Below are 21,498 nucleotides of genomic sequence, written 5' to 3'. Positions count from 1 at the left end.
GGCTGAATAGTTGTATTTATGTGCTGGACAGTAATCAATTCAAAAATGTGTATGTGTGATCATGATATCCCTCATGAAATCTGTTCATTCAAGGTATTTCCTGGGTTTTGTGTTATGTTAAATAAGTTGATTCATTCTGCTCTAATGAGGATACCATAGTGTAGCTAAATGTTCTTCCATGTGGTTGCGTTCATAACTTCTTCCTTTTAATGGAGCTTTTTCTCTCTTTTTTTTTTTTTTTTTTTTGGTGTTAATCTTCATAGCATTTTCTCACTCCAATTGGATTGGTGCAAAAAAGGTTCAAATTCCCTGTTCATATACTATTTTAAAACTGTAGCCACTGGAGTTGACTAAGTTGTGCTATAGTGTCAGTTGTCTTGATGTTAAACTGACCTGAAAAAAGAATTATACCTAAGCTGATATTTTGAAAAAGTTTTCTTTTCAAAATTAATGCTGACATGTCAAAAGATGTATGGGCAGCTGTCCTTTTGTAGCTGAAACAGTTAATGGAGTTGCTCTCTCCATCCATTCACCGCTGCCCATGTAACTTAGACAAAATTGTATGAGTTAACGTAGTGGACCTTGTAATAATTTCAATGCTAATCAATGGGGCTGAAGAGCAGTTAGCTGAACTGTAATCAAAACTTAGATGTGGAGGCAGTGGCTTCTTGTTAGGGGCAGAAATGTGTTTTGTTTTGCAGGTACTGCTTAAAAATGCAGCAACACAGTTAAACTTTTTAAATCTGTGAAATTCATTGATATTTTGAGAGATAGATAAAATTAATTATTGAATTGTAAGTCACCTTATAAGCAAGAATCAAAAGTCTGGGTTTAGACACCCAAGAAAGCATTGGGCACCTCAGAGATAAGGCATCTCCCTTGCTGTGCCACTTTCCCTTCCCAGGATGGGAATATTAAGCAGGTACCACCTTAAATCTAATGAAGAAGAATGCTAAGGACAAAAATGAATGTAAAACTCCACTCTCCCCAGTGATTAGGTGCCTGAATAGAAGCTACACCGAAGTATTTTATCTGCTTATGATCCAGTGCACCTCATTTGCCCAGTTACTTTTGAAACAGCAAATATCACTAAAAAGAAAGGTGTTTGTCCATGGCAAGGACCCAGGATTTTTTTTCCTGGCAGGTATTAACCACAAGGCTGTGCAGTTGTGTTCCATCTTGTCTGCTTCTCCTCTAGGGCCAAGAACTGTTTGTTCTTTTCTGCACTTTGGCCTCACTAGACTAAGGGTCCTGCTCAGCACAGCAGGTGCCTTGGTGGTCAGGGCATTCCCATTGAATGTGAAAGGTGTCCCTTTGAGTTCCTGCATGGTGAAAACATGAAATTTTAGTTAGGTTTCCATTTCTTTGAGATCAAGCAGGGAGTAAAGAGTTAAAGCTTAAGTAGCCACTGATGGCTGGGTTGGACCAGTTTTCAGTGTTGACACATGAAAAGTACTTAAACTACTGCTTTGGGAATAGCCCTATTGCTTCTGAGACAATTGAGTGCTACTATCTAATTTCTGCTATACAAGGGAAAGATATTGCACTGTTGTAATTAAAATTGAGGCTATTTATTTGTCATTTTCTTACAGGAAACAGATTCAAGCTCTTCTAGGACAGTTTAGCCAGTCAGAGGCTTTGTTAATCTCCTCTGGAATTGAGCCAGGGACTCTAGATGGAGTTCTCTTGGATGCTGGCTGTTCTTCTATGCAATTTGATACACCTGAAAGAGGTTTTTCCCTGCAGAAGGATGGACCTTTGGACATGAGGATGGATAGCGACAGGTACCTGTTAATAAAATATTTCTCCTTGAAACTGAAAAACTGTGTGCTCAGCAGTCCCTGTGCATTTCATTTCTCCTTAAATTGAAGAATTCTCATCATCAAACCACATCTAATTTTGCATGAGTATACGGTCTTTCTTCTGCCACAAAGCTTTTTTCGATCTCAGTACTTGGAACCCTGATTATTGTCTTTTCATTCTGTGAAATAAGAGGAAGGTTCTGCTGATGAGTAATTAAACCAGGAACATTTTTGATAACTATACCATTAAAATCTTACAATTTTGGAGTGTATGGTATACAGTCACGGGGGCATCTCACTTTCGGAGGCCTGTCTTCTGTTATTTTCACAGTTTCTCAGACTGTACTTGATCTGCAGGCTCACAACCCCTTACTGCTGTCCCTTTTCTGCCACACTTACTGCTTGTGAAACCTTCATTTGGGCATGTTCAGTTGCTCCCTCAGGAAAGGAGCAACCTCCCTCTTTTTTGCAGTGACCATCTGACCCAGTTACATCTCTCTGAAAGGAACATGACATAAAATAAATAAATAAAATCCCATCCATATTATCTGCCAAGTGAAATCAGAGGGCAACATTATTTTTAACACACTACTATAATGTTGTTTTCCATGCCTGTGGATTTATTGTAAGTTTTCCTTAGCAATATGATCAGCTTCCTTTCACTTTGTGTAGGAGGCACATCAGTCTTAATTATCAAATTAACAATTGCTATATAAATCACCTCTATTTAAATTATTAGAATTGGTGTTTAGTACATTCAAGAGCATGACAATCAATGGTGGAATGATAATTTCTACTTATATAGCGGTTTTCATCTTCAGGCAACCTCATATATTTCTGTAGCATTGTGCTTTTTACATGAACAACCAAGGATCTCTGTTGTATAGATAATGGCAGTAATTGCATAATGCATCACTGGGAGAATGAAATTTCTTGCTTTGTGTTTTGATGAACCTGTAGTCTTAAGAAATGTCATTTGATCATTCATTGTTCACACAGAGCTGATGGGAAGTCTCAGTTTCTAAGGAATTACCTTAAAACATTAATGTTAAGTCTTAACACAACAAATTTCATGATACTTGCTTTTTCCAGTTTTGTCTAAAAAGCTCACATGATCCTCCTGGGATTCAGCCCTCAGATTTCAAGAATCTGAACTCCAGGCTTATAGTTGCATCATGAGAATACATACATGGAACAGGAACATAAGAACAAAGGATACCTGTGGCATAACAAAAAGCCTTACACTATGGTTGTTGCTATGATACTACTTGCCTCTGATTTCTAAGTTTTGTTATCTTTTGTAAGATACTGCAAGAGAGTAATAAATGCCTGAAAAATATTCTGCACATTCATGTATTTGTAGAAGAGAATTCATTAAGTAGGTTGTATGTGTTGTCCAATTAGTAAACCCATATATGATACAATACCTTGAACTATTTCTATAGTTAAGTGACAGAGATTTAAAAAAATAAATTAATGGCTTTTATTCTTTATATTGTAACATTTCCTGTCATTTGTAATATTAGGTCATTTCTGTTCCCTCAAAACAGTATTTGGATATAAAATCTTATGTCTTCTAGTGAAAAGTAAAGTTAAATTATTTTTATGAGCAATTGTTTTCATAGCAGGAGATGTGAAAGAAAAGATCCCTGAAATCAATTCTAACTAGAAAACAACATATAATGCAGGGTGACTAAAATGAACCCATAAGGGGTAAGTTTACGTTCTAAAGCTGACTAAATAATAAGTCACATAGCGTCTCCATTTTAACATGAGACTGAAATGTGTTTATTCTTGTCAACTTATTAAGCATAGTTTATGATAATACTTGGAAGTTTCAGCTGTTCTAATTGATGTTAAGGAACAAACTCCATTTAAAGTAGCCAGAAAAAGGATTTAAAAGGTGCAAGTTATATCTGTTTTCACTGGGTTGCTGTCTCTTATTTGAAAACCTCAAAGGCACTTGTATGCGGTGTGTGTGTGTTTGACTTTATGTCTCAATGCTATGAAGCTTCACCTCTTGTCAATGAAAACTGACGTCAGTGAACTAATTGGCTCTTCTTGTGCGTAGGTACCCTGACATGCCCACTGCTGCTGATGTTGTGAATGCTTTAGATCAACAGGCGCTTGCGTCCATCCTGAGAACATACGGGGAGGAGAGGCACGCCAAGAAAATCGCTTCAGCCATCGTTCAGGCACGCAGCATATACCCCATCACCAGAACTCAGCAGCTTGCAAGCATTGTTGCAGGTACCCTCATTAATTCTTCACAGTGGCTGAGGAGAAAAAATATTAATCCCCAAAGTCCCAGAGGGATCTATTTGTACTTGAAATTGTGCAGGATCTAATCCTCCCTATTCTGCTCTCATGTCAGCTCTTTCTCTTTTTTTTAAACTCCCACTTTTTATGTTGTAGTTTGACGATTAGTTCAATAATAGATTTTACATTAAGTGATTTATCTTTTTGCCAACCAAGTTGAAACACAGAATGACAGCAGCCTAGGGAATTCTTTATTCCAGCTATTGATAAGCCTTCAAATATCGGATATGAAATATATCTCTCTTAGTTTTAAATTTCTATATTTTAATATTTTGAGGGGAAGTACCATGGCAGTTTCCCATTATGAATGAAATCAGATCATTTCTGTCTGCTTAAGGAACTGGGAAGGAAAAAGTAAAGCAGTACATAGCTTGTTTCACCTTGTGAATGCCAACTAGATCAGCCTGAAGCAACTATTGAAACACTTCCTCTTACTTGCTCTTCACTGTAAACAACTTGAAAAAAATGTAGTTAGGCAGAAACTGTGCTTACATCAAGAACCTTCATGTTTGTGTTGTCAAGTGAAAATTCTTGAGGAAAAATGTGAGACTCAGATCCTGTTCATTAACATTATAATATGTAATGTTGGGATATTTTTATTTTTTTAACCAAGAAATAAAAATTACTGGGTCTTGTCACAGATAAGTCTAAACTGCTGACTCCTTTGAATATAGACCTGTGAAATGGCTATCTAGATTTAACATTTGCTAAAGAATAGTGTTAAACATTGTATCAATATCTTGAAGACTTTTAAAAATAATTGTATTCTTAAAAATCAGGATTACTTTAACTGGAAGTTTAAGGGACTTATTTTTAATGACCGACAAACAAATGAAAAGGTTTGGATTTGTATAAGTCAGGATATTTGAACAAAATGTCCAGTCAACCAAGCCCAAAGTTTAGTTGATATGATTAAAGGATCGGAAGATGCTGTTTGCTGTTGTAAGCCCCTACTGTAAATACAGTGAATGTGCAGAACAATCTTAAAAAAACAACAATCCTAAAAAAGCAGAGAGAAAACACTATGAGTCTTTTATAAAACTTGAAGAGTTACATTTTTAATATAGTAATTTTCATCAACATCACGAACTAATAATTTAGGTTTTTGTCACATGGATCTCATGCTTTTTGAAAGACTGTTGATTAAAACAGTGTCCCATTATTGAGATTGAAGCAACCATATTGCTATGCTAAAGATGTAGTGTGTTTATAATTCATATAATAATATGAATTACTACAATATAAATGTGTTGTAGGCTGTAAGCAAGCAACTCAGTAACTTCTGAAATAATTTTGTGCACTAGCCTGAACTAAGAAAATAAAAATACTAGTGCACAAAAGACAGTGATTGAAGATTCCTTCATGTTTAATTTGTTGCACGAGTCATCACTTAATGGTCACTTTCTGTGACAATGAGAAGGATTTTTTGTTCTCACTTTAAACTCTGCTATATTTGAGGAGCAGCTCGATACATGAATCCGGTATGCATCAGAGACTATATGTGCTAAAGACAATACTCCAGCACATATCTGCCAAGACAGTAAATATGTTTTGTGTGCCTTTTTTTTTTTGAAGTATTCAAGTAGTTAAAACAATTTTAGGACTGTTACACTGATCCCTCTTTGGGTAAAACTTTTTCCAGTTTTAATTTGATTCCTCCAGTAAAGGAACACAATGGTGGATCCTACTAGTTTTTAAACTGATAATACCTTAAGAATATTTCTGGTAACTATAATATGTTTTGTTTAATTTATCATCTATCATCAGTATATATTCTTACGCAAAATGATATCCATGAAGTTACTGAGGTAAGCCAGAGCTAAAGTGCCAGACACCACAGCTGCAGGATCCTCTTGGTGGCACAGCACAAAAACTCCCCTAATTCAGGAGTGAAATCTATGACCTATTAGTTAAATGTCAAGTTCTTTAAAAAATAAAATATTAATTAGAATAATAAAACCTTGCATTTTAGATTTTGCAGACTCTACACAAGCATGATTATCTCTCCAGAACAGGATCAATTTTTTTGCCTAGTATATGAGCCAGAAAGCAAGCAAAAAATGTAGCCAATGAGGCAGGGTATTTATGCCTCTTTTTCTGCTGGTGTCAGTAACTGAGAATTCAGGTATAGTCAATATTTCTTTCAAGGTCTATCCCAGTGAATCATCCCAGTGAATCTAGATTTGGACTAGCCTGAAATTGTAAAATTTCATTTCTATTTATAGAATGCTAGACTTCTGGTCTTTCCTGCCACCCCCCACAAGGTTAGAATGTGTATCGATATTGCTAATTGATTGGGAGGTAAGAGTGAAGGATGTAATTAAAAAACAAAATGACAAAACAGCTGTAAAACAGTTACAGAATAATCAGACTTTTCTAAAGTTTGTACTAGCAAGAGTTGTAATTTTCAGGTATAGCTGCAAAAAATACATAAATAGATATCTATGTTAAGATTACCTACAACAGCCTGGGGCTAACTCAGGTATCCAAGTGACTTCTTGCTCTCCTTTGTTCCAGTTCATGAAAATAATTCCTTCTATTTCTTGACATAGAGCATTAAAGTTATCTCTCTACATACTGTGCCAATGAATAAGGTCCTACAAAAAACACTAAAAAAAGTTCAGCTTTTTTTGTTTTTCTAAATGTGGGCAAAAAGCTTCTGATCCATTTAAATAAGATCTCTGTGAGCTAGAGATGGGAGCTGGAGTCTGCAGTTTAAATGGGAAGAAGGAGGAGTTTTCTGTTCCGTCATGTGAACACCATCTCTTCTTGCAGCACAGTTGAACTCCACTCACTGTTTATAATATTCACACAGCTATCTGCGATGATGAATGCTCTGTAAATACTAAAGATCAGTAGTTCTCAACTGAAGGTCTGTGAATAGATGTGTGGAAGCTGAATAAGAAGCACTTCCTGATGTCTTTTGCTGTAGCTCATTGAGGTTTAACTTGATGTGCAGGAAAACTGGTTAAAAATAGTGAAATTTTTAGAATGTAATTTTAATATGCTTTTTCTGTACAACTGATAATATTTTTTCATTTCTTTTCAGTGGGTAATATACTTTTTTATCTATTAGTTTTTGTTCAAAATTTAATTTTCCTCAGTTATTTAGATACATACTCTATTAACAGATCATTTTGAGATCATGTAATCATTTGGACTTAAAAGGAATTGATGATGAGATATTAAAGAAATTTGAAAAGTTTCAAAAGAACTTTAATGAGTAAAGCCAGTCTCATTCAGATTGGTTCACATTTCTAGACTTTAATTACCAGTTTGGAATTTGTAATATTGCCTGAATTTCAGATGGATGAGAATTACCACTGTACTGAGGGAGCCCAGACAAAAGGACATTAGTTGCGTCACAGAAACTTATTAAATGCAATGCTAATTCAACAGACAGATTCCTGCAAACAGGTGCACGATCTGAATTAATTTTTAAACTCTCCCACTCTCATACACTCTGGGGACTTCAATAGTTCATATTGACAGGCACAGCACGTTGCTAATTTCATTCACAAGCTTTAAAATTTCAATACATTTCAAAATGTGAATCTATTAGATTTTTAAAAGTGTAAGTAGCATCAGGGCATCCCAAAACTAAAAATGATAATTTCTCTCACTGGGATTCCAAACCAGTCATGTAGCCAGAAGCGTGGTGTTTTTATGAATGAAATTCATTTTACAAGCTTCCCATACAGATTTTTTTATATTTTTGTGCATTGTACAGCCTGTTACCAGGAAGGATTTTCTTTTAGTGTCATGGTAATTGGAGGGGGCTGGGTGAGAGATTTGTGCTAAGGCACAAATCAAAAATAGGTTTTTATTTAACTAAACGAGAAGACTAAGAGTGGGGTAGGAAAATTTTTCACCCCTGGGAACACAGATCAAAATCTATTGCCTTTACTAAAAAGATGAAGGCCAACATGACAGAAATCACTACTGCAGATTACATTTATTAGTTAATCCCAGTCTCTGAAGACAGACCAATAAATCTTTGAATTTGGAAATGGTTTGATTTTGGTTTTAGTTTGGGGGAGGGGGGGGGGGGGGGTGTTGGTTGCATAAATCTGCAAAGTGGCTGCATGCATTTACCAGTTTCTTGAATATTAATATGTACTGTTATATGTGACCTGCAATGCTGTGTGTGCATGTTCAACTGAGGCATGTAAGGTTCTGTTATGCTTACAGAATAGATCTGAGTTTTATTCTTTGGTGTAAGATAAATTAATTCACAGTAATAAATTAATGTCACGATTAATTGTCGTAGAAGATTATTGTAGGAAGGCACTGCACTCAACAACCATGGCAGGACAAATGGAAGAACCTTCCAAAGACCTGTTAGTGTCCTAGTCATGCTGATAGCCTGAGTATCTAATTTATTTTGTGTATCTATTCAGTATTGTGATTGCAAAATACCAGTGTTCATGATTAGACTACTAAAGATCTGTCCAGATATCAGCATGTCATGTCTATTTAGATTTTTACAAAACCAGTTTTGAAGTAGGTCTTTATATCATACTTGTTTTTTCAGATAAGCAAAAGATATTTTGGTGACATAGGAGATAAAACTTCCACTATTTTACTAAAATTCCAGTGAGATTGGCTGTGGAAATTTAAACAAATGATCTCATTCCAGGCTTCTGTTTTTATGGTTAGGTCCCAATCAAGAAACACAGTCAGTTTTGTACCTAAATTACATGCTGTATTCTTGTGGGCTGGCTTCGTTTTTATCTGTGATACTTTTGGAAGCTGAAATACTCTTAGAATATCAGAAACGGATCATCCCCAGAAAACCAGAAGTATTTTTAGAAAATACTTAGACTGCTAAAATGTGATAGTTAAAAATTCTGGATCTGCTTTGAGGTGAACACTAGCTCTGGGTAGTAACAGCCCAGAGTATAAAACTGATGCTCTTCAAGTCACAGCTGTAAATTGTTTAGCAAGGGGCAGGAACAGTACAGGTGGGACTGAAAAAATGCATTCTGTTTTCTAACCCACTAGCTTGTTAACAGCTAATATTTTGTAAGGGAACAATGCTTTTTCATTCCAGTTAACAATTATTTTCATAGACTGAACATGGCATCAGTGGGCTTGATTTTGGAAGGGAGGAGGGGAAGAGTGAAGTATGTTTTCAATGGTTTTAAAAATAGGGCTAGAAAAAGAGAGATTTGTTGTGTGAGATCTTCTACAAAATCAGTATTTTCTTATTCAAGAGACCATGGCTTCTGTTACTGAATTAAAAAGATACTGAGGTATCTGATATTTCAGCTTCAAATTCCATTGAAGAAGAATGCTATTATGGCTGAAACCTAAGACAGGTCTGATATGAAGCTATGTATGTTTTGTCGCTTAGTGCATGCTTTGGAAACATGCATGTCATGATGGTTTTGGATAAATTACATGCTGATTTTAAACCCTGCTGTTTTATTTAATAACTACTCAAGAGTTCTGAGCATGCTGCTAGTGTTTGTAGCTGTTAGTTGACCATTTAAAGAAAATTGTTTATTTTGCTCAGCACAGTATTCCTTTATGATACACATTAAGAGGCAGTTTTCTTCACACACAAATGGCAGTCAATGGCTGTTTTAAGGATTCAGTTTTCAAAGAATCTATTTTTAGGTATGTAAAGAAAGATGGAAACAGATACTGTGCTAGGTAGTACAAGCGTGGTGTCAGTTGGTTTCTGGGGACATCTTACCTTCTGCAATTTTGAGTTTTTCTTTTAGTTCAGCTCTTTCATCGAAACATGCCTACAATGAGAGTATATGTTCTTTTTATGATTTATGTAAAGTATAGAACGTGGTGTTCTCAAAGACAGAAATGATGCTAGTTAACTAGTGTTACTTTTTCTAGAGTTTGGAAGTAATGGAGGAACCTCGCTCCCACAGGTTAAATCTATTTACTGTGTTCTGTGAAATGGAGTTTAAAGGCACAAATTCCTGTGCAGTAGTTTGTGTTGGGAGAAGTTGACCCTGTTGCCACTTTCTGTCTCAAAGGATTCAGACTGTAGGAGTAGGAAACAGCCACAGCTATGATAGGTCTCTTCAGTTAATTCAGGAACTGTTAGGATTGGAGTCAGAGAAGGTAGGGAATGTAGTTGGGAAAATTGAGTATGCAGAAACACATCTTAGATACATCGCATACATGGTAATAACTTTATTAATAATGATTGAATTTTTAAATCCCATTATTGGCCTCTCCCTTTGCTGAACACTGATGATTGCTTGTGTGTTTGTCATGCCAAACACGTTTTCTGACAGAAGTAAAATCTTACCTTTTAAAACTCTCAAGAATTCCACTAATAAATTATTTTGTGCCAGTGTACCGGATTATGATATCTCTATTAAATTTTTTTCAGTCATCTGTGTAAATGCGACTTTAGTCAAATAATTTCAGAGATACCATGTTCCTTTCTTTTACTCCACTACATACAATATCAATTACTTGATTATGAACTGCATTTACTTCAAACCCATTGCTTTATTATGTTGTAGTTTAGCACTGACATGGAATTAAGGCATTTTAATACACACATACCAGTTGTATTGCCTTATCTCTAATGGGGTCTCTTGTTTGGAAGAATAATTCCTTCTAGTTGTGTGCTAGCTTTATTCATTCAATTTCTCTTTACTAGACTCCTGTGCTCACTTACATAATAGATTATAATTTTACTAAGGTTTTACCGATCTTGTAAGACACTTGCACTTTAGTCCTTCTGATCCACCAAATCTGGCTTCTCTAGCTTTTTGCTCTATACTCAGATAATGATGATTCAAGCCTAAAATACATTTAATAATGATATATTGAAGGTTCTATCAAAATTTAAGTCTCCACAGAGATTTGTATAATTCATAAGAACTTTGGAGAAAGGAAGAGGGAGTTTTGTGCATCTAGTAAAAATTATTTAATCTGGTGATTTTTTTTGTCCAACAAACTCATACCTTAACATGTTCTGCTGTATAGGCCTGTGAAAAAGCAACAGTATCACTGCATTTTCTAAATTTCTCAAGGTATTTTTGTGAACATTTGAAGAAAGGTGTAGTGGTCAACAATTTTTATCCCCAAACGAGGATGCCTCTTTTAAGCTTTAATTCATGGAAAGATATCACCAGGTAGACACTGTCTTCATCTTATCTCTGCCTGTGAGGAAATGCATAATTATCTAGAAGACAGCAGTTAAAATTGTGTTGTCTTTTTTGCCTTAAAAGCATAAAAGAAACCACCAAAATACTGAACTGACATTGACTACCCTGAGCTGTAAAGTGAGACTTATCTAGCCCATCTTCATTTTTTCTCTATAGTGGTTTCAGCCATCATTTTGCATTCTAACTTTGTGAAGCATTTGAGGAAGGAATTTCTATGAAAGATTCTAGGAAAAAAAACCAACATTCAACTGCAAGCCAGCTCAGTTTAATAGGGTTTACTTACGGAAATGTGAATTCAAAGCAGAAAATAAAGATATATTATAAAGAAGGAAGCTTACCTCTCAGGGTTCAGTTGTAAGTATGCTTTCCTTTAAAGTCATCATGCATGAGTAAAGTAATCATGCATGATTAATGTCAGGATAGCAATGTAGAAATAATGAGATATTAACATATACCTTTTAAAATTTGACAGGTGCTTTTCCAGCATCAGCACTGTATGCACGAAAAGACTTGCTTCAGAGACCTACACATGTTGCTACCAAAACTTTTCAAGGCCTGCGAATATTTGTAAATGATGAGCTCCATGAACTCTTAATAGGACTGGAGACAGCTGAGAAGTTTTTAAAACCTGGAGGTCGCCTTGTAGCCCTCTCCTTTCATTCATTAGAAGATCGTATTATCAAACGTTTTCTTCATGGAATAGACATGACAGAAAAGTACAATCTTGGCTCAAAGCAGAAGATAAGACAAGCTCTGAAAAATCACTCCAAAGAAGAAGATACACAAGAACTTCCCCATGGAAAATCCAAGTCAAAGTGGAGTTTTATACAGAAAAAAGTTCTCACACCTCAGGCCAAGGATATTCAGACAAACCCAAGAGGAAGGTCGGCCAAGCTAAGAGCTGCTATTAAACTCTAAAACAAAATATATGATTATATAATTGTGTGATTTCCTTAAATTTTGTTTTCCAGAAGGCTAATTAGCAGACAATATCAAACTGAAAAAATAAAGGCTGTTAGAAAGCATTTCTTTCTTACCTTTGTGCTTCTTTTTAATTGGGGTGTAGTGTACAACATCAAAAGGTAAAATAAATGTAGATAAGTGGTTGTCACTAATTACACAAAAAAGACATCTTTTTAAAAAGAGCATCAGAACCAAAGTTTATAAAAATTAAAAAAGGTTTGATGTATTTACAGTATTTCCTTTAGATTAAATTCAAACCCCTGACATTAACAGTCTAAATTCAGTAGCTGATTGAGACAGACACATTTTTATGGGGGTGGATTTCACACATCTAAGTCAGATGGTGGATTTAGTCTAGAGTAAGTTTAAACTAACCTAAGAATTCATGATATATAAGTCTCTCTGTCTCAATTGACTTATTGCATGAATGCTTGTGGGACAAGAGCTAGTTCTTAACTAAATTGATATCAGTATGTAATGTTCTATCCAGGAACTTGTAAATGGGCTTTTTTTAAAGTATATAAATATTTACTTCTGAGTGATCACCTGTTTATTTAATGTTTCTGGATTCCAAATAATAAATGTATCTTGGGGAAAAAAGATACTTAAAAGACAACTGTTTGCACTTGGACACTACAAGCAAACAGATTTGTACTTGATCATTTGAATGTCTTCCTGTGACTGTAACATCTGTGCATAGATCAGTACAACTTTTAGGTGTTGATGGAATTATAATTAACCCATCAAAAAAGGGGTTTTGTGGCTTTTATGAAGTATTTTACTTTGCTGGTGATCATTCATTAAGAGGTGCTACTTAGGTAAGTATTCAATTATTTTGTAAAAGGCCCACTGTAACACCAGTTTCCTATTTGGATGCTATACCAAGTAGAACATGTAACATAATTTATTTTTTAATAAGTTAATATGAATTGGACTTAGCTTTGAGTTTATATTTTAACTTAAAAGACCATTGGTTTGCTGTCTTTGTATGTTAAAAGTGATCAGAAAACAGTGTAATTTTCAACTTCTTTGACCTCTGACTCATCTCTTCAGGGGAAAAAAATTCTTATTTGGATAATCAAATCCGTAGCAGGATTTCATTTGTGATGAACCTGAAACTTGCCTGGTAGAATAACAAATGCAATTTCTGACTGAGCTAAATGATTACTACACTAGCTTATAAAAGAGAACTGACTGGATCACTCTGGACTTGATTTTCATGAGGCATCCTCTTTGTGTTGATGTAAATGATGTAAATGGCTATCAACTCCCCAGGTCCCTTTCTGAGTGGTAGCTCTCCAGCCACTCCTCCCCAAGCCCGTAGTGCTGCTGGGGGTTGTTGTGGTCGAAGTGCAGCACCCGACATTTGGCCTTATTGAACCTCATACAGTTGGCCCATCGCTCCAGCCTGTCCAGATCCCTCTGCAGAGCCTCCCTACCCTCGAGCAGATCAACACTCCCACCCAACTTGGTGTCATCTACAAACTTACTGAGGGTACACTCGATCCCCTAGTCTAGAACATCATTTATTATTTATTATTATTTTATTATTATTATTACTTGCTGTGACATCTTAGAGATACCAGACTATACCTTAAATAAGCATTTTTTTATCCAAGTATTAAATAGCTAATGTTATTTTTATCTAAGATTCCATACTGAAATGTACTCCAGTTGTAAGTTGGAAAAATTGTGCCTCCAACATAGGCTTAGATGAGTTGTAGTGCCATGCTGTGCGTTATTCAGGAACACACTTCAGGAAAAGACCATCCAGTTATAGCAGAAGTTAAGTATCATATCTGTAATGGTTTAGCCTCTGCCGGGGTCTGAGACCACGCGGCCGCTGCCCCTCCCCCACAAAGGGAGTGAAATACAAAACCCCAAGACTGAAATAAGGAAAGGTTTAATACAACAATGCAATAGCAACACAACCAACAACAACAATAACAGTAATAGTGATAGCAATGAACAGAGCAAAATAGCTACCAAATACAGCAGTTTGAAGCACGATGTACAAAACCACGAGTGCACCGCGCTCCGCGCCAGGAAAATGTGACGCGCCAGGATGTGACATCCGCATGGTATCTGAATAACCCGGCTAGAGCTCTCCCCCCACTGCTGGGGAAACTTAACCCTATCCTGGTTAAACCAGGACATAATCCACCCCTTTATTCTATACCATGTGCGTCACATCCAGCTGCCACTTAGCAATTAGCATTGACAAAGAAAAATTAACAAAAGCACAGTATAACTCACGGTGTGTTTTCACCCACAATCAAGTCCCCTTGTGGCACGCATCGGACCTCTCCATCCTTCTGCATCACCCACCAGGTGCACCCAGGTCCTTGAGCAAAAACAATCCCGTGGATGGGTTTGCCTTTGCCCGGTGCAGGACTAACCCAGACCATTTTTCCCAGCAGGTCCCTCATGCGCACCACAGGGACTCTATCCCCGTCCACAACACGTGGAAGTTTTGACTGAGCCGAGCCAGCTCGATTGGCAGATCCTCTTGTGTTGACTAACCAAGTGGCCTTTGTCAGATGTGTGTCCCAGTGTTTGAAGGTTCCACCCCCCATTGCTCTCAATGTAGTTTTTAACAGCCCATTGTAGCGCTCGATCTTCCCAGAGGCTGGTGCGTGGTAGGGGATGTGGTAGACCCACTCGATGCCGTGTTCTTCTGCCCAGGCATCTATGAGGTTATTTCGGAAGTGAGTCCCGTTGTCCGACTCAATCCTCTCTGGGGTGCCGTGTCGCCACAGGACTCGCTCTTCAAGGCCCAGGATGGTATTTCGGGTGGTGGCGTGGGACACTGGATAAGTTTCGAGCCACCCAGTGGTTGCTTCCACCATTGTGAGCACGTGGCGCTTGCCTCGGCCGGTCTGTGGCAGTGTGATGTAGTCGATCTGCCAGGCCTCTCCATACTTATATTTCATCCATCGATCTTCATTCTGCTGGGGCTTCACCCGTTTGGCTTGTTTGATTGCAGCACACGTCTCACATCCGTGGATGATCTCTGCGATGGTGTCAATGGTGAGGTCCACCCCTCGATCTCGAGCCCACCTATATGTTGCATCTCTGCCTTGGTGGCCCGAAGTCTCATGGGCCCACCGGGCTATGAACAGTTCACCTTTACGCTGCCAGTCCAAGTCCACCTGAGCCACCTCGATCTTAGCAGCTTGGTCTGCCTGCTGGTTATGCTGATGTTCATCAGTGGCTCGACTCTTGGGTATATGGGCGTCCACATGGCGCACCTTCACAACGAGGTTCTCCAGCCGGGCTGCAATGTCCTGCCATACTTCAGCGGCCCAGATGGGTTTGCCCTTGCGTTGCCAGTTGTTCTGTTTCCATTGCTGCAACCACATCCACAGGGCACTTGCCATCACCCACGAGTCAGTGTAGATATAGAGCCTCGGCCACTTTTCTCGCTCAGCAATCTCCAAAGCCAATTGGATGGCTTTCACCTCTGTGAACTGGCTCGATTCACCTTGTCCCTCAACAGCTTCAGTGGTTTCTCGTGTGGGATGCCACACTGCAGCCTTCCATCGTCGATGTTTTCCCACAATGCGACAAGACCCATCAGTGAACAGGGCATATTGCTTTTCTTCCTCTGGCAGCTTGTTATATGGTGGGGCCTCCTCAGCACGTTTCACCTCTTGTTCTGGTGACATCCCAGCATCTTTGCTCTCTGGCCAGTTCATGATCATTTCCACTAATCCTGGGGGGTCACGGTTCCCTATTCGAGCCCGTTGTGTTATCAACGCAACCCATTTACTCCACGTGGCATCTGTTGCATGATGTGTGGAGGGAGCCTTTCCTTTGAACATCCATCCCAGCACCAGCAGTCGAGGTGCCAGGAGGAGCTGTGTCTCAGTGCTGACCACTTCTGAGGCAGCTCGAATTCCTTCATACGCTGCCAGTATCTCCTTCTCAGTCAGGGTATAGTTAGCTTCAGAGCCTTTGTATCCCCGGCTCCAAAAGCCTAGAGGTCGGCCTCGGGATTCCCCATCTGCTCTCTGCCAAAGGCTCCAGGAAGGGCCATTCTCCCCAGCTGCGGTGTAGAGCACGTTCTTAATCTCCTGCCCTGTCCGGACTGGCCCGAGAGCCACTGCCTGGGTAATCTCCTGCTTAATTTGTTCAAAGGCTTGTTGTTGCTCTGGGCCCCATTTAAAATCGTTCTTCTTGCGGGTTACGTGGTAGAGAGGGCTCACAATCAGGCTGTAGTTTGGGATGTGCATCCTCCAGAACCCCACAGCGCCCAGGAAAGACTGAGTCTCTTTTTTGGTGGTTGGTGGGGCCATGGCTGTTATCTTGTTTATCACTTCCATTGGGATGTGGCGACGCCCATCTTGCCATTTTATTCCTAGGAACTGAATCTCCCTTCCAGGCCCCTTAACCTTCTGTCGCTTGATGGCAAAACCAGCCTTCAGAAGGATTTCAATTACCTTCTTTCCTTTCTCAAAGACTTCCTCAGCTGTGTCCCCCCATACAATGATATCATCAATGAACTGCAGGTGTTCTGGAGCCCCACCTTTCTCCAGTGCAGTATGGACCAGTCTATGGCAAATGGTGGAGCTGTGTTTCCACCCCTGGGGCAATCGATTCCAGGTGTACTGGATACCCCTCCAAGTGAACGCAAACTGTGGCCTGCACTCTGGTGCTATTGGAATGGAGAAAAACGCGTTAGCGATGTCAATCGTGGCGTACCACTTGGCTGCCTTCGACTCCAGCTCATACTGGAGCTCTAGCATGTCTGGCACTGCAGCACTCATTGCTGGCGTAACTTCATTCAGGCCACGGTAGTCCACGGTCAGTCTCCATTCGCCATTAGGTTTTCTCACTGGCCATATAGGGCTGTTGAAAGGTGAGTGAGTCTTGCTGATCACCTCCTGGCTTTCTAGTCGACGGATTAGCTGATGGATGGGGACTAGAGAATCTCGGTTAGTACGGTACTGCCGCCAGTGCACCGTCTTGGTAGCAATTGGCACTCGCTGCTCTTCGACCTTAAGCGACCCCACCACCGAGGGGTCCTCTGAGAGGCCGGGTAAAGTGGACAATTGCTCAACCTCCTCCAGGGCAGCTATACCAAAGGCCCACCGGTACCCTTTTGGGTCTTTAAAGTACCCTCTCCTGAGGTAATCTATACCTAGGATGCACGGGGCATCTGGGCCAGTCACAATGGGGTGCTTATGCCAGTCCTTCCCAGTTAAGCTTACTTCAGCTTCTAATAGGGTCAGCTGTTGGGACCCCCCTGTCACTCCGGAGATGCAGATGGATTCAACCCCACTGTGGCTTGATGGCATCAGAGTGCACTGTGCGCCAGTGTCTACCAAGGCCTTGTATTCTTGTGGTTCTGATGTGCCAGGCCATCGGATCCACACCTTCCAGTAAATCCGATTATCCCTTTCCTCCACCTGGCTGGAGGCAGGGCCCCTCTAATCCTGCTCACCATCACTCACTTGATCTAAGAGTGACTCCTGCAGGAATGACTTCCTGGTCCCCTCAAGAGGGTCAAGCATACTGCTGGCCATTCTATTCTGTCTGGGGGGTTTCTGACTAGACACTGGAGCTGCATCTCTCTTGGAAGACTCCCCTTTCATGGTGGTCTTCCCTTTCAGTTGCTGTACTCGTGCAGCTAGGGCGGAAGTGGGCTGCCCATGCCACCTTCTCATGTTCTCCCCATTGTCGCGGAGGAAGAACCACAGGGTGCCCCGAGGTGTGTACCTTCTACCGCCCTTCTCTTGGGTGGGGAAATGCCTGCTTCTAATGGCTGAGACATTGGCCCGTGCAGGTGAAACATAGGACATGTCCTGTTCCATTTTTTGGAGCCTCTGAGACAGTTCCTCTACGGCTGAAACCCAGGCATGTTGGGAGGAAGGGAGACTTCCCTCATAGTGCCGGAGCTGCATAGTCACTTCATCCACTGTCTGATTGTCTCGCCACCAGGATGCTGCTGCTAATGCTTTGGAATGTCCCTCTGGTCCACTTTGCAGGAACTTCCGCCACATCAGCTGTGTGCAAGGGACCAGATCTGGATCCAATGGTGACTGCTCATCATTCAGATCACCATAGATCATATCAAACACAGCCATTTCCCTGAGGTTTTGGATGCCTTTCTCCATGTCGGTCCACTTGCCTAACCGACATAGAGAATCATCCTTGTAGGGGTACCTCTCCCTCACAGCGAGCAGGAGTCGCCTCCAAAGGCTGAGGGTTTGATCCTGTTTCCCTATTGCCTTGTCAATACCAGCCTGCTTGGCTAAATGTCCAACCTGCTTGGCCTCTCTCCCCTCCAATTCCAAACCAGCAGCTCCAGTATCCCAGCACCGGAGCAACCAGGTGCAAATTTGCTCGCCTGGACTGCGGCCGTAATCCTTCCGCATATCTCGCAACTCACTGAGGGATAGAGATCGGATGATTACCTCCGGCTCTTCCTCCTGCTCTCGTGATGGGCCTGGTTCATTATCACCCTGTGCACTGCGAGGGGATTTTTTGGTATATTTGGTTTTCCGTATCGGGGCAACTGATACTGGTACTGCTTGTCCCCCTGGCCCAGCTGCTGTACCAGCAGGCTCACTTTCAGACCCTGCAGCTCTTTCGCCCCCTTGAGGGCAGTGATCAGTGTTAAGGGTGATGCGGTAAGCATGGGCAAGCCCCCAGCACATCGCAGCGAGCTGCATCTCCCGGGGTTTGTCAGATTGGCAGCACACCTTTTTCAAACACTGCACCAGTTTATCAGGACTCTGCACTTGTTCGGGAGTAAAATCCCAGAACGTTGGGGGTGACCACTCACTCAGGTACTTGCCCATCTTCTCCCACATACCTAGCCATTTATAACTATCTGCCCCCGGGGCAGGTTTCCGGGTGGTGCTATTGTTGGAGAAGTACCGCATGGCCCAAAACAAGATCAGGCAGACATTTAGAAAGCATTGTGCCACGAACACAGTGGCCAGGAGGCTCCAGGGATAGGTGAAACTCTCAAAAACCGAGAGAATCTCCTCCCCTGGCTCACCCATAGAGGGGGTGAGACCCCAAACAAAAGACCAGGCAGCAAACAGGTAGCGGTGCACCCCCACAAGCAGCGAAACGAGCCCATTATAAGCAGACAGTAACCAGTATAGCAAAATAAAGCCCTTGACACATTTTCCACCGACAATAAATGCCAGTACTAGGAGCACAGAGTGGACATGAGGATTAATCCAGCCCCACCATGCAAGCAAATTGCCCAGCATTGCAAACATTTCTTATCAAACAATACAAGTAAAACAGAAAAATTACACCTAACAGATTGCTCTAACACACTTCTCCTTTTGTCCTTATTTCAGTCTTCTCCAGCCCCACGTTGGGCGCCAAAGTTGTAATGGTTTAGCCTCTGCCGGGGTCTGAGACCACGCGGCCGCTGCCCCTCCCCCACAAAGGGAGTGAAATACAAAGCCCCAAGACTGAAATAAGGAGAGGTTTAATACAACAATGCAATAGCAACACAACCAACAACAACAATAACAATAACAGTAATAGTGATAGCAATGAACAGAGCAAAATAGCTACCAAATACAGCAGTGGGAAGCACGATGTACAAAACCACGAGTGCACCAAGCTCCCGCGCCAGGAAAAATGTGACCTGCCAGGATGTGAAGTCCGTATGGTATCTGAATAACCCGGCTAGAGCTCCCCCCCACTGCTGGGGAAACTTAACCCCATCCTGGTTAAACCAGGACAATATCCCAGATACTATATGAAAACATTAAAATTCCTTATGGTTAAAATGATGTTTAAAATCCACACTTCTCGCATCTAATTTCAAAGGCACAGTTCCTTATGAACACAGTTTTTGTAAATATTCTCCCTCAGGGAAAGTAAGAGACTTTTTACCTCTAGGTTGGAGTTGCATAGCCATGGCAGTGCATCAGTCATTGAGCTCTCCTCTTTAGAGAACCTGTTTCGCTCCTCACTTTCAGCTTTAAACTTGTGGTATGGAGAGTACTGGAATTTCAACCTCCGCTTGCCTGAAAAAAGAATTTTCTGGTTTTCCTAGAAAAACCTCTGGTTATATTTAGTCAAAGTATTATTGTATCTTTAAGCATTTCATTTTCATTTAGTAGGTGAGGTTATGTGAAGGGTATTAGGTCTCTATGTTCTTACCAGGACACATGCTTACGTAGCAGCTCTTAAATTTTCCTAACATGGTATATGTGACATGTTAGTAAAACTGAACATTTTTTTACCATAATCAAAACTGGTATTTATGAAGGAGACGGTAGCTGGTGGATAATTAATCTCACTGAAAACCAAGTCATACTGTCAAGGTACAAATTGTATATAATTTCTAAAAATTTGCCATTGAACTTGAGCAATGTACATTTTAATACAGCCAAATGCAAGATTATCAACAAAGAAAAAACATTGTAAACCATGTTTACCAGGAATATGGCAATACCACGGTGCTGTAAATGATGGGAAGTGTAGAAACATCAAAAATGTGGAATATTTGTAGAGAATATCAAGTGGTAGTTGTGGAGAGACAATGGTATTGCCAAACAATGTGTGCATGCAGAGCATATTGCTGAAGTGTGTATCTTTTCATGGTAGTACTTCGGAAGGATGTGGAAAAATTTTTTTAAAGGATGAAAAGACAGCTATGAGACTATTCCTACACATTGTAAGCATATTTTCTGTTGAAATTGTTAGAAAATATGATTTAATTAGTTAAGTGAATGTAAAAGAGTTGATATGCTGTTGCAAGTACCTAGCTGGTGAAGAGATTTGCATAGAATAATTCTTTTAAAACTAGACACAGTTATCCTGTGAATAAGGTTTTTATAGTAAAAATATAGTACTATTTAAAAATACAATTTTAAAGTATAAGCACAATTAGCTGCTTTATAGCCCGTGAGGGTCTACCAACAATTACTACTTTCCTATTACTTCCTAAAGAAAAAGAATCAGTTTCGTTGCTTTAGAGTGCAAAGACTTGATCACACTGTTTTCAAGTAATATAAGGAATTAATATCTCTTTCTTCAGTATTTTCTAAAAAACTATTACAGTTGAGTAATTTCTCAGAAGCCTTTTATAGTCACATTTGCTGCCACTTGACTTGGAAATCCCAGTCTGAAATGTCAGCTTTTGTACAGATGTATTGAGGTATTTGACAGATGGAAGTTGGAAGGAGAGGGTTCCTGATGTGGTGTGAATGCGGAAAATACTGACTTCAGTAAACGCTATTAGCAAGTGGGTCTTCTAGTAGCAGGTATTGTAGCAGACCTTTTGC

General features: G+C 40.0%; 1 protein-coding gene across 1 annotated transcript in view; it reads left to right on the top strand.

Moving 5' to 3' along the window:
- Positions 1-12,294, top strand: part of METTL15 (methyltransferase 15, mitochondrial 12S rRNA N4-cytidine) — a 92,185-nt gene extending 79,891 nt beyond the window's left edge. The window contains exons 4-6 of the mRNA XM_074842317.1: positions 1,593-1,784; positions 3,874-4,052; positions 11,742-12,294. Of these exons, the coding sequence (XP_074698418.1) occupies positions 1,593-1,784; positions 3,874-4,052; positions 11,742-12,187 (817 nt within the window). The 3' untranslated portion in view covers positions 12,188-12,294. The remainder of the gene's footprint in view (positions 1-1,592; positions 1,785-3,873; positions 4,053-11,741) is intronic.
- Positions 12,295-21,498: the final 9,204 nt, after the last annotated feature.

Source organism: Strix aluco, chromosome 16, assembly GCF_031877795.1.
Source record: "Strix aluco isolate bStrAlu1 chromosome 16, bStrAlu1.hap1, whole genome shotgun sequence".
Classification (NCBI taxonomy): domain Eukaryota; kingdom Metazoa; phylum Chordata; class Aves; order Strigiformes; family Strigidae; genus Strix; species Strix aluco.
The sequence above is the reverse complement of the archived record's forward strand: the minus strand, read 5'-3'. Positions and strand labels throughout refer to the sequence as shown.